General features: G+C 31.5%; 1 protein-coding gene across 1 annotated transcript; it reads right to left on the bottom strand.

Moving 5' to 3' along the window:
• Positions 1 to 1,316: 1,316 nt before the first annotated feature.
• Positions 1,317 to 7,168, bottom strand: SEH1H (Transducin/WD40 repeat-like superfamily protein). The gene is made up of 8 exons (XM_039041840.2): positions 6,893 to 7,168; positions 5,440 to 5,551; positions 5,152 to 5,252; positions 4,734 to 4,811; positions 3,625 to 3,777; positions 3,372 to 3,484; positions 1,946 to 2,072; positions 1,317 to 1,616 (listed from the first exon to the last, which is right to left on the bottom strand). The coding sequence occupies exons 1-8, from the start codon at positions 7,055 to 7,057 to the stop codon at positions 1,485 to 1,487; spliced, it is 981 nt and encodes a 326-aa protein (XP_038897768.1). The 5' UTR covers positions 7,058 to 7,168; the 3' UTR covers positions 1,317 to 1,484.
• Between the last annotated feature and the right edge of the window lie 6,945 nt (positions 7,169 to 14,113).

Raw genomic sequence — 14,113 nt, 5'->3', positions numbered from 1 at the left:
ATTATCATGAAAATTTTCATCCAAATTAAATGTCAGTTTTTATCTAAGGAGGTAGACTGTGTAGCTTATAAACATATTGGAATCCAAATTAGTTTATGATCCACCTATGCAAAAATCTTATTAAAATCTTATTAAGTCTTAACATTAATTTTCATAATAGAGACTAAATCATTACAAATTTTAAAGTGTAAGGACTAGATTAGATTGTTACATGTTAAAATTCAAAAACTAAATTGTTACAAAATTAAAAGCACGGGGACTAAATTGTTACAAGCCAAAGTTTGTAGATTAATTTCATCAATATAACCAAAGAAGGTAACTTTTAACCAAAATGGAAAGAATGAAAGAAAAAGAGAGTATACTAGGGGGGGAAATTAAAGGGGAAAAAAAAAACAAAAACATTTTAACTATGCTGGTCCAAGCAGACTATAGCTCTCTTTTTTTTTTTTTTTTTTTTTTTTTGATAAATAAACATTTCAGATTATGGCTCATATAAAGAAGACAGGAAAGAACCACAGATTATAGCACCGAAAACGAATTCAAGCTAGAACTACGGATTCATACGGCCGCCAAGCTAATTAAGTAAAAACATAGAATTGTCAAAAACAAAATTTTCATAAACAAGCTGCTCAAAGGTATAAAACCGACAATACGACTAATGGAAACTAATCACCAATATATAGTTTATCCAAAATTCTATTCACAGTTTTCAAATAGCATTCATAATAGTGGTTAAAAACTAAAGAGTATCTGAGAGACTCACAAGCTTCGGGGACAAATAAGCAGCACTGAGTGTGAGGCATACTTCAATCTGCGAATGAAGTAGAAGAAGCTGGTGTGGAGTAAAATAACGAAGAAAAGTTTTAAAGGTACCAATGCCAATGCTCTTCAGACAACTACAAAATTTCCAAACGGTTCTCAATGAAAGAAACACCGATGGAAATAGGAAAACCCCAGACAAACTGGGAGCTTCTTAATAAGGCGGAGCGGCCAGCAGCTATCCAGCAGGATCATAAGATCATTTCAATAAATTGATGTGAAATTCTGCAAAGGCCAACGAATTTAAAGTGGAAGTTTCATTGGGCTGTCAGCTATTATTAAACCACTTTCAAAGTTAGATTTCAGAAATTTACTTTTAAGTGTTTCTTAAGAATTGTTATCAAAATGGATAGAAATACTATATTGTCCTTAGTTTTAAACTCACACTCTGATTATTTTCCTTCGAATTCTCAATCTCTAATTCAAGTGAAGTTTTATTCTTTCTTGTCTGAGTGAACTTCATACTCACGCAACAAGTCTCCACTCAGCAAAAGCAATTTGGAGAAATAAAAGTATCAACGACAATTGATTTTCCCGAAGGGTCTCCAATAAGGTATTCCTGACATTAGCACCCCACTCAGCAAGACATAATATTATTTCGAAGTTCTTCCTTACAGTGAATACAGGAAGTGGTTACATCATAAAGAAATAAAACGTTCTCAAGTTTAAGAAGTGGGCTCAAATGTAGCATGTTGGTGCCAAACACCATTGAGGTTGGATTGCCATAACCGTACCATCCCGTCCTTTCCTGTTGATGCTAATGTCATACCACCCATGTCCCACTCCATCTCCCACACCTGACAGTCAAGTTAAAACATGATCATCAATTACCTACCACCTCTTTCCCCCCATCTAAGGATAAACAAAACAGACAAAATCTTAAACAAGCAGTTCACAAATAATATGAACTTAATCCTAGCAACACTTGCAATCAATTATCTATGACTATGAGTGTTTTGAATTATTTTAGAAGGCTCCAGGTGACGTGGAGTTAAATGAACACTTCTCCACCAGGTGTTTCTCTTAACAAAATGGATGTTTCGAATTCATCCGTCTTCGGATTTTCAAGAAATAAAAAAGAAAAGAAAGAGGAACAAGAGAACAGAGTGAAATTTTGAAGAGATACCTCCCCATTATGCCCAGAAAGCAGAGCAACTCTTTCTGTTGAGAGCCTTCCATCCGTGTCCGGGCTTAATCCAAGGCGCCATATTGCAATTCCTTTCTGGGTTGCAACAGCTATTACTTCATATGGCCTAAAAGGTACTTCAACAACACAATACCACTACTATTAAAACTTTTTCATAAAAAACGGAGACGAAATTTTTCATTGATATAATGAAAAGAGACTATTGCTCAAGATGCAACGAGACATAGAAATTGTAGAGTTCGAAATGAAATAACAACAGTAGTCAAATAACCAACACGATTATTAACACTATTATTAAAGCTTATTCCACGGGTTTTGAGGATTTTAAGTAACACGTAAAAGAAAATGTGTTGTATCAAGATTCGTCGTGGTGATCCTTACAAACAGTTATCAGAAATTCCCCAGGAAGTTTGTGACGTATAGAGAAATGAAAGGCCTGCATGATGATACAAACCAGCAAGGACAGACTACCAGTTTCTAGACTACGAGTTGGCTGGATGGAAAGGCCCCTAAAATTAATTTCCTCCAGACTGTTCAGATACTCTTCTCGAATGAAAGGGTAATGGGAATACCTTGGGATGTTGAGACCTACATCTGAACTCAGGTCCGACATGACCTTTATATGATAAAGAAATTGTAGATTTGGCTACTCCATTCTGCCTACTTTCCCTATTTTTAAGAAATATCATGCATATTATAAATCAGTACATTTTCAAACGTATTTGGCTCTTTGTAACTCTTAAGATCATATATTCCTTTTAGAAATCGCTACTGGTTGAGCTAAAGAGAACTGATGTTACTCATATAAGCATAGACAACATCCCAAATATCACCTCTTTCCAAGTATGGGTTGTCTTCGTAAAAGGAAAAATGAGGGAAGTCAAATAACCTACTCCTCCACTGCTCCTATGTTCAAAATATTTGCCTTTTTATAGAAAGAGTTCAATATAGCATGATATTTCCCTTGGTAAGCACCTTTGGCTTTTGAGCCACAGGTCCATGGAGAAATGCTATCAAAGGAATTTCCCAGGAGCTTCGAATGGAGAGAAATCACAGAATCTTCAGGGACATCATCAAAGAATTAAAAAAGAAATTTGGGAAGAATTACATATTGGAGTCTCCCTTTCAAGCTCTCTTAAAAAACAATTGTGATATTGAATGAAGTTCGTTTTCTTAATAATGCCAATAAAGGAACGCTTTTAAATCCCCCAGGCAATTTTCTGTCTAATAATTTGGTATTAATTAGCACTTGACAAAATAATTAATCAGATTTGTTAAGAGCAAATGTCTAGTTATAAAGGATATATTTGCTGAATCTATGTGTTTTAAACTTTTAAAAGTTATAACATGCCACAGACACACCTGTTATATCATATGTATTTCCATTAGAAATTTAGTTCATTACCTTCCAATATTTTGTGCCCATGCAACAGCATAAACCTCATCACCTTTGTCTGCAGTCAAAGCCAACTCTGCAACAGGAAGCCATCTTTGATGCGCCTGATCAAATTCCCAAACCTGTGTAGGACAAGTACCATTTAACTATGGTATACAATTTTTATAGTTAACGCAATCATGGTAGACTCCCAGCAAGCTGCGAGCACTTGGCCGCATCACAATTTTGATTGCAGTGATAAGATATGAAAAATTAGGAATACCTTGGCAGAGTTAAGCTGTGGTGTATTGGAACTAAAAGCCAAAACAAAGCTTGGTTGCTGTTCCCCTCGATGTGGATTCCAAGATATACTTGCAGATGAACAAAAAGCTTTCCTAACTGTAGAAATGGAATCAATAACATTCTGAAATTCAGCCTGAACAAAAGTAAAAATGGGAGTCAAAATATTTAATAGGTCATTGCTAACTTGGAAATTTCAAGCGGATTAATCATCATCGTCCTCATTTAACCAAAAGGCAAGAAACAAATAGGCACTTAAATTCCTAAAATTCAGCACCCAGCAGATGTTTGCTCATCGGGCTTCTAAGATGAATACCATAAAACTAGGCAGCCATTCATGATCTGTTTCTTTTTTAGACATTATGTCAATAAACAGGCTATCGAGAAGGTAAAGGACCTCAACTAAGTACTTCCTTTCAGAAGAGTTTATGTGTGCGTGCACACCACACTTCTTTTTTTTTTTCTCCTTTTTCCTTTTTATAAAGAGAGATAAAGAAACAAGGGAGGGAAGATGAAGAAACTGGAACAAGAAGAAGTTTGTTTTTGCAAAATATTCCAGATGTCCATATTTTCTAAACACAATCTTCAAAACAATGAAATGAAAAGTATTTCATATCAAAAGTCAAGTGACGCCCCAATAATAGTTCATAATACTGTTGACTGCAGAGTGTCTAACAAAACGGGAGAACAGTAGCACAGCGAATAATAGACAATTGACCAAAAAATTACACAAATATCCATGTCTAATTATACAGTTACACAGTTGTGGAATTTCCAGAGGGGAGAGGCATTAGAACATTGGAATATAGATGTGATGTGATTCATCAGTAGGTTAAAAAGAAAGATATTTTTTAATTAAAGGAAACCAAAAGGTCAGTTTCCTTTATTATAAAAGAAGAAATTCTATTGATTGAAGTCTGACCAAAATAATTACAAGATATCTTTCCTCAGATTGTAAGATTACCAAGGAATAAGTTTCATATTTATTGGACATCCTCGAAGGACAATTACACAGGAATAAGTTATTCCAATAATAACTTCCGCAGCCAAATAAAAGTAGAAAAGATGTTAAAGTATTAGAAGATTGATCACCTGAAGTTGCCAACTCTTCAGATCCAAAGGATCCATAAGCTCGTAAACTTTTATATGACCATCTGAAAATGCAGCAATCTGAAGAAAAAAAATGTAAAGGGTATTTTTAGTAGGAAATAAGCTTTCATGAACATAACAAAATGTAACGAAAATGAACCAATGAGAAGATATTTAAACCATCGCTAGTGTATTACTGTTGATTCAATTATCACATTCATATTCAAATAAACCATTGTAATCATGGAGGGAGAAATGATGGTATGTTATGTTCCAAGGTCATCAAAACGAAGTAATTGTATGCAATAAAAACCAACGGGAATTGTCAAGTAGTATAAAACACAGGCATCATTCACCTGTCCGTAACAGCACTCTGGGATATACTTCAAGAAAGCGAATCAGAAGAAATACTATAACTTACCATTTTAAGACCAGAGGAGGAATTTCCAAATTGGATGTCTAGGATTTGAGATGAATTACATTTAAAGTGTTTGCATAGCTTCCACTGTAGAGGCTGGGCATCTACAAAGCAGCAAAAGGTAATGGATTTACACAGTGATTAGGGCACACTAAGAATTTTAGTCAAATGAGGGTTTATGTACCATACACATTGACCAAGTGAAGGGAACGATAGGGTGAAAGAAATAGACATAACTAATGTAACAATAAATTTTTTAGGACCCAGGGTCCTCAAAAACCAAACGGTTACCTTCAACAACCTCCTCCCACAATGATGAAGTTCCATCTGAACAAATGCATGCAACAGAATCACCATACTCCGGAGGAACCCAAACAATCTTAATAATTGCGGCCTCATGTACCTACAAAGATGGATCACACCCCACAAGGGGAAAAAAACAAAAGAAAGAAAGAAATAGTTGAGATAGGTTATAAATTCATGGATGTTCATATTAATTATTAATTTAAGAAAATACAATAAAATCCAAAATATATCAGTAAACATGTCTTCTTAAAAGACATGAAAAATATCCATTCATTTAATTTGACATGTTGCTATATATCAAGAATGTGTTAGTGTACGCAACTAGTTTTTCCCTTGTTGCTTCTTCCCTTTTTTACATACAAATGACTTCTAGATAGCTTCTTTGAAAACAAGAGAATCTATTAGTGTAAAATAATAAATTATGGAGCAATCTAAACTTTTTGAGATCACCATACAGAAGGTAAGGAAGGCAAATACCTAAAGGGCAATAACTTTATGGTTTACCAAGCTCAAACTCCCCAAAGGCCAGATATTAATACCATTTTCAAGTTTCACCTGGTTAAGGCGAGAGCAACCTTCACTGTGTAACAGCTTTTCTGGATCAAAGTTTAACAGGCCAAAATCTGAGAGAGAGGGAAAGAGAGGCCCCAACAAGAACTCAAAATGACTCTAACAGTACCAGCTTGGGAAATGTTAGCAGACCTATTGAAATTAATGAATCCATCAACTGCAAGCTTTCTGTCAATGTTTTTTATTATTATCTATTATTATTTTTGGATAGGAAACAATTTCAGCGTCTATTCAATTTCGATACCAAATATAATCTTATAAAGTGCCCATTGCCCTTTACACCTTCAAAAAGCTTAAAGCCCTTGCACCTATCAAGAAAAAAAAACATAAAACAAAAGCCATCCAAAATGAAACAAAAAGGATGAGTACAACTTCATTGTTGGCTTTGAATGTTCCCCTGGATTTTGCATCTACTAGCTTGAATTGGTTATTCCGGTTCGCAAAAAGTGTCATAACACCCAATTTCCAGAATAGCATTGCAATGATGAAAATAAGTCTCATATCAACAATTTTATCCTCCAGCCGTCATTAACTCAATTTCACTCCTTCACCCCCAACAATTCCATTGCACCCTCTCCACTCTTATTTTTTTCTCTCTCTCTCTTGACCTACGAACACACAGCTTTCATAAAGGTTCCATTAAATCTAATCTAAGCAGGAAATTAACAGCATGATGGAGGTATCTCCAAAAATTTTCAATGTCGCCCAAATACGAAATTTAAACTAGTAACCACTTAGAAAAGTAAGATTGTCTCTAAGAGTAAGCAACCGTTAACTCGACCTAAGATGATGAAGTTCAACTGAAATAGAAAAACAGAGAAATGAAAGTAAAAAATAATTAAAAAAAAAAAGAAAAAGAAAAAAAAACCTTGAAGTTTGAGGTGCGAGTTAAGGAGGTGGAGGAGGAAGAAGGATCGGGAGAATCGAAGATGAGGAGAGTTCCGTCGGCAGAACCGGTGGCTAATCTGTTGGCGGAGTAGTTCCAAGCTGAACAGAGCGTGCCTTTGCCGAGGGTCGCCATAGCCTTCTCCATCTCAATTCTTAATCTCTTGTTCGCGCCTTCGCCTGTTACAAAATCTTGCTTCACCCCTCTTCTAATACTTCGGGGTTTTGTGGCGCACTGTTTTTTTCTTTTTCTCTTTTCTTTTCTTTTTTTCTTTTTTTTTTCCTTTTTCCTTTTCACTTTTTTGAGGAAGGTGAAAAAAAAATATATTCTTTTTTAGTTTTTATGATTTGCGTTTGATTTTAATTTTATCACATATCTCGATTTTTTTTTATTAAATACCAATTTCCAGTTTTTAGTATCCATGCCTATTAATTAATTTAAATAAATTAGAATAATGATAGTTAATTGAGTTTCACTATATTTTCATACTATGAAAATTAATTTTAAAATTTCACTTTATAATTATATGAATTAAATATTAGATATTAATGCTAAAGACTAAAATTGAGTATCTAATGAAAAAATATTATAATTTTACTCTTGAAATTTGAGTTTTGTTTCAGTTTGGTCCCTAAATTTCAAGATTTACATTTTTAATTTCAATTTTTTATTAAAAATTAAGTTTCATACTTTTTTTTTATCAATATTAAAATTAATTTTAAATTTTTACTTCATAATTATTTTAAATTAATTAGTAGGCATTAACTCCAAATATTGAGGTTGGTATTTAATATTTGATAAATATTGAAATTAAAAATGTAAATCTTGAAATCTAAATACCAAATTGATATAAATTGTCATTCTCAAGAGTAGTCTACTATAAACACTATTTGAAAATTCTTTTACGCTAGAGTGAACTTACAATTAGCTATATTGAGCACATAATTTTTTTTTTTTTTGCCCATAATGGACATATAACTTTTTGTTTTGTTTTTGTATGTTTAAATACATAGAAACATATTCACATAATTTTGGATGGTTTTTATATTTTACTTAAATATAAAATAAAAGAGAATCTATAATTTAACCAAAAAAAAATGTTTTGTTAAATTAAAGTATACAAATATAATTATAACAATTTTTTTTTTTTTTTAAGAAAAGTTTCAGCTTTAGTATAGTTATAAAAAATGTAATCAAATTAATTTCTCAAATGCAAGTATACAAATATGTAACTACAAAAAAAATGCAAAAAAATTCAACTTTGACATTTTTTTTTTCTGGTTTTAGCATATTTATAAGAAAAAATGAAGCATAAGAAAATGTAATTAAACTCATTTCTTAAATTAAAATATAGAAAAATCTAATTTAAAAAATTAAAAATTTTCAAATTTGAGGTTATTTTTAGCGTTACCATAGTCATAAAAAATGTAATCACAGTCTTTTCTTAAATTAACGAAAAAAATAATCACAAATTTTGAAAAAGTTCAAGTTTTGACTTTTTTTTAGTTGTAGTATAGTTATATAAAATGAAGTATAAAAAACGTAATCAAATTATTTTCTTAAATTTAAGTATAAACATGTAATTACAAAAAAAAAAGGTTTTATTTATTTATTTATTTTTTTTAGTATGGTTGTGATTGTTTTCAAATATAGAAAAATGAATCAAAATATTTATAAATATAACAAAAAGTTTCGTTATGTAATCGATCTCTATCTATTATTAATAGACTGTGATATTTTATTATATTTAAAAATATTTTAAATAGTTTGACATTTAGAATAATTTCTCTTCGATTTATTTAGGAAAAATTAAAAGGATATTGTCCTTTTAGAAACTATTTAGGAAAATATTGTTGTTTTCAAACTATTTGTAAAAATATTATTTAAAAAAAAAAAAAAATTGAGGGTCGAATTTTGAACCTTCGACCTTCCTTTCATTTGTACGTCGAACTTTGAACCCTCGATCTTGCCCTTCCTAACATTATTATGAGTCTGTTTAATTATCATTCTGGAGATCTTCATCTATCAAAAGATCGTATTTCTAAATTTTCATAAGGTCCCCTGGAATTCCTTCCAAAGCTTGTTGAATAATTTTTACGGATTCTGTCATCTCAGCAAGTCTGACTAAATAACGAGCTAATGAATCTCCTTCTAACCACTAAACTTCCCAATCAAATTCGAGAGCGAGATTATGAGAGAGAGGGAGATTTTGAGCGAGAGCGTGAGCGTGAGCGTGAGCGTGAGTGAGCGAGAGCGAGATAGCGAGATAGCGAGAATACCGTACAATTTTCCCTTTTTTTTTCCTTTTTAATTATTACACATTCCACCTTCTTCTTTCTAATCCTTTCTTTTTCTTTTTCTTTTTTTAATTTTCTATTTTATAAAAACAATTTCTAAAAATATTTTATTATTTTATTTAAACTCTAAAAAGAATAAATTAAAAAAAATAATAACTCATAAAAAATTTAAAAAATGTAAATTAAATATCTCATTTATATAAAAATAATTACAAAAATCAATGTGTCCCACGAGGCGGACGTTGTCGATTTTGAGCTAGTTGTCGTCGTCGACTTCGAACTTGAGGTTACTCGGGTTCTTCTTTATGTTGCTCTGGTACATCTGCATGCGCTTCATAATATAAATATTCATTATGCTCTCCACGACCCCGACCATGTCCATGCACATATGAAGACGAAGGACCAGCCTCTGAGTCATAATGTCCTAAACCAAATGCTAGCATCATCATCATCACTAACATAATCAGTTTGTCTCTATGTCTGCATCATAGGGGACAACTCTTCCACACTATGTGCAACCTCATCAAACTCATCCTCTTCCCGAATAGGTCCTCTACGTCTAAGAGCTGGTGGAGGAACAATAGGTATATCGAACATATAATGAATTTCCTCCATATAGCTTTGGTTGTCACTACATATAGCAAGAACCTAGTTCGAATCATTTGCAACCTCACGAAATCTACTGTTGTTCGATCTCTGTGAATTATAAAACAATTAGACAATATTTAAAATAAATTTAAATTAAAAAAATTATATAATATTATTCATTTACCAGATGACTCACAGCTACTCCCGGACGAGTGACGTAGCGCCTTGTGATATTATTATACCGATGAATATATTCTGGAGTGACATCTGTGTCAAATTATTCAAGAGAAACCCCCACTGCAATAAACCTTGCACGATAATGCCATCGCACTACCAAATGTACAATTTTTTCGGACCAATCTCCAGTCCTTAGGTCAATATCATGCAGTACGGGTTTAGTATTACAGAGTGATGGAACATCCTGCTGAAAATCGAATTGTTTCTATCACCCTGTCAAGAAGATGCCACTCACCAATGTGAAAACATATGAGAGGACTCATCGTCCACCATATGTTTTGACCATTTGTACAAAAATTAGGCAAAGTATGCACAATAATTTTGTACGGCTCCCAAATAACCTGAAACACAAAATATTATATTAGAGAATATTAAAGACAAATACAATAAAAATGTGAATAAAATATTCAATTAGGTTTAGTGTAATGTAACTGTTCAGGTTGAAGTAGATCAAACATGTATCTATACTGGTTAACTACATGTGTGGTTGTCCTAGTCACACAAAATTTGTCTCACCACCTAAATTTTTAAATTAATAATTTAGAATTTAAATTAATTAGATTAGTGATATAAAAATTTCACGTTATCACAACGAGATGGATTGGACAGAACCAGCTACTCGACAATGATGTGGATTTTGTAACCAATTAGGACATAATCGAAAGAAGTGTCTTTCGTTACTAAGACGGGCTCTAGATAGTTAGGGATTGAATAATAAATAATTTTTTTATAATATATTCATTTTATTGTATATTCAATTTTTTTTATTATAATTTTTTTTATATTCAATTTTTTTTTATAATAATCTACTGTATATTCAATTTTTTTTGTAATCAATAAAGTTTTAAATTATAATAATCTAATATATTCAATTTATAGTATAATAATCTAATATATTCAATTTATTGTCTAATGATTATTCAATTATAGTATGATTATTAGCTTTTTTTTCTCTTTTTTTTTATATATATTTCTATGGAAAGTTCAAATAGAGTGAAGACTCTCGCTCTCTCCTAAGATCTTGCTCTCTCACTCTCGCTTTCTCCTAAGATCTCGCCTTTCGCTCTCGCTCTCTCCTAAGATCTCGCCCTCTCGCTCTCGCTCTCTCCTAAGATCTCGCCCTCTCACCCTCTCGCTCTCTCTGTTATTGTTGTTATTTTTCCATTAATGGTTACTAGTTTTCATTTCTTCTTGAACAATCACAAACACTTTTTTGATTATGGATCTACTACCAGAAACTCAATGCATAATCTTAGCATTCAATGTGTATTCCTGATTAATCTCATTTTTCAATTATTCAATCATTTCATTTTAGCAAGTTCAATGTTAGTCAGATTAGTCAATATAAACTAAATCTCGCTCTCTCCAACATTCTCGCTTTGAATCTTGCTCTCTCCTAAAATCTCGCTTTGAATCTCGCTCTCTCTTAAAATCTTGTTCAACATCTCACTCTCTCCTACTATCTCGCTTTGAATCTCGTTCTCTCCTTAATCTGCTTCAGCCCACTTATCTTCTTAATCGCTTTGAAGTTTCGACGTGTGTGTAACCTTCGACAACCTAATATACAAAATTTTGTTCGTAGACAAAGCTAATTCGGAATTGTCTTTCATTCCAAGGTATAACTTGTATCCATGCGCTTCATATTCGCCTCAAGTTCGCTCCTAGAAATATAGCCATCCCCACCCCCTCACTTCAATCCCACAAAACTCCGTCTAATTCGAAATGATAACAAAATGCATAGGTTGTTAGAAGCAGCTCGAGTACATAGATACATATAGTATACCATCTCATTACTTTATTTCCTCTATGAGGGAAAAAGAAAAGTAATAAACTTGCAATCTCGAGGGTGAATGTGTATCGAAACTTCAACCTTTGACAACCTAAGCGAGATTCGCGAGATTTCCCTTGTCGAGGATTGAAGTTTCGGCCTATGTATTGTTTCCAAGTTTTTCTTTGTTCGTCGAGTTCTCAACGTTCGACCTCCACATCAGTCGAGTTCTCAACGTTCGACCTCTAGTCTCGAACTCCCAAAACAACAATATTTCTCTAATAAGTTTCAAAACAATAATATTTCTCTAATAAGTTTTGAAAACAACAATATTAATATTAAAGGTCCATTTATTTAGGTCTTATATTTTAAAAAAGAAGCATGCACTAATATATCAAGCGAAGAAATTATAGTACTGGAAAGAAAAAAAAATAAATTATAATGGACCAAAAGAACAATGTTATAAAATTACATTTGCTAATTTGTTATTAGAAAAAATAATTTGTAAATATATAGTATATAAAAAAAACATCTCTGATGATATATTATACATTAGGCTAAACTATTAATAAAAAAAAACCTTCATGAATTCTATCAATCATTTGTTTCAAAAACATCCTTATACTTTAAATTAAGCAATATTATCCCCCAAAAAATTCATAAATATTATAAAACTAACATCATGAGTAGAAATTCATTAGAATTTCGAACAAAAATTGAGACAAGAAATGTTGTGGCGGTAACATTGAACAAAAATTTGAATTATGTACACTGTTGAAGGTCATTACCACACCGTTTCAAGTCTCAATTCTTGATCGAAATTCTAAAAGAATTCTATCCTAAGGGCATGTTTGTTTCACAGATATTGTTCATGGAATTTCAAACATACATTAAACATCCTTATTTAAAAACCAAGATATTATTATTTAAGAAACAATAAAAACCACCTAATACCTTCCAAATTGTGGGATTTTTATATCTAGGAGATGAATAGAGACTAATTAATTAAAAATTAATATCAATTAATCATTACTATTATTTTTAATTAGTTATCAAATAAAAATATATTATTTAGACTTAATAAATTTAATTAATACATTTATCATCGATATTTTATTTTATCTTAACTATTTAATATAAGATTTTATGATTAACTATTAATATTCTAATTAATTTATATCTATTTAATCACTTTTATTATTAAATAATATTTAATTAAAAATTAAATTTATTGATATTTCAAGTGATTAAATAATTAAATTTAATTATGACTACCTTACTTGTTCTCTTATCTGATTAAATAATTATTTAGTTTTGGCTTCTATATATAAAATTGATTAATTAAACATATTCATTTAATTTTCAGATATTGATTATCCTATATCCAAACACAAACATTAATTATTTCATATATTTAAAACCTAGATAATTGAATCTTAAACATTTAATATCTATACTCATAAAACAACATCTGCGATCCAAACGACCCTTGAGGATAGTTTCGAAATGTTTATAAAAGTCTAAGAATAATTTCGTAACAATTGATAGCATAAACATATTCTTTAAACAACGGATAAAGTTCAAGGATATATTTTATAGTTTAGTTTATATATTATAAGAAATATATATTAAATATTTCTATTATAATATATATTATTACTGATGTACAATTTTGTATCAACATCTCTAAAGTATTGTATTGCTAATATTTGAGGGTGGATCTAAGGATTTTGACTTTGTCTATTTGTTTCTTCAACTAATTTCAAGTGTTTAATTATGAAAAAAATAATTATTTTGGAAAAGTTAGATGGTTTCACAACAACTCAAAATAAGTTTTAAAAATGTGTGTTTATAAAATAAGTTGATACGAGAGAAATACTTTGAATCAACTTTTATAAAAATGATTTTTTGAGTGTTTAATAGTTAATCACCGCTTAATTTGTAAAATACATAAAATTATCAAATACTCTCACTAGTCCCTATCTCACTTCCACCATGATTTTCGTCGACTATCGCTATTCTCCACTGATCACCTCCGACCACCACCATCGACATCCTACTCTGGTAAAATTTATGGCTACCATCTCCAACGACCACCACTGACAACTCCACCACCAACTCCAATGACTTCACTAGCAACAACTCTGATGACCCCCTTTGATTAGGGGTGTAGGTTGGATAGAGTTGGAAGATTTTTGTGGACCAACCCAAAAATTTGGATGGGCTAATAATGAACCCTGTTAGTTCTTTTTTGAGGGTCAACCCAACCCAAATTTTTTCGGATTTCGGGTTGGGCCGGGTTGAGTCATTGGT

Source organism: Benincasa hispida, chromosome 1, assembly GCF_027475165.1.
Source record: "Benincasa hispida cultivar pf3 chromosome 1, pf3_genome.v1.1, whole genome shotgun sequence".
In the NCBI taxonomy this organism is placed as follows: Eukaryota; Viridiplantae; Streptophyta; class Magnoliopsida; order Cucurbitales; family Cucurbitaceae; genus Benincasa; species Benincasa hispida.
The sequence above is the reverse complement of the archived record's forward strand: the minus strand, read 5'-3'. Positions and strand labels throughout refer to the sequence as shown.

What these genes read in the sequence shown, in the direction of transcription:
- SEH1H (XM_039041840.2), bottom strand. Translation starts at nt 7,057, where the DNA reads ATGGAGAAGGCTATGGCGACCCTCGGCAAAGGCACGCTCTGTTCAGCT. An exon ending in CTCGCACCTCAAACTTCAAG is followed by an intron (nt 5,552 to 6,892) that starts GTTTTTTTTTCT and finishes CCATCTTTGTAG; the next exon opens with GTACATGAGGCCGCAATTAT. An exon ending in GTGGGAGGAGGTTGTTGAAG is followed by an intron (nt 5,253 to 5,439) that starts GTAACCGTTTGG and finishes GCTGCTTTGTAG; the next exon opens with ATGCCCAGCCTCTACAGTGG.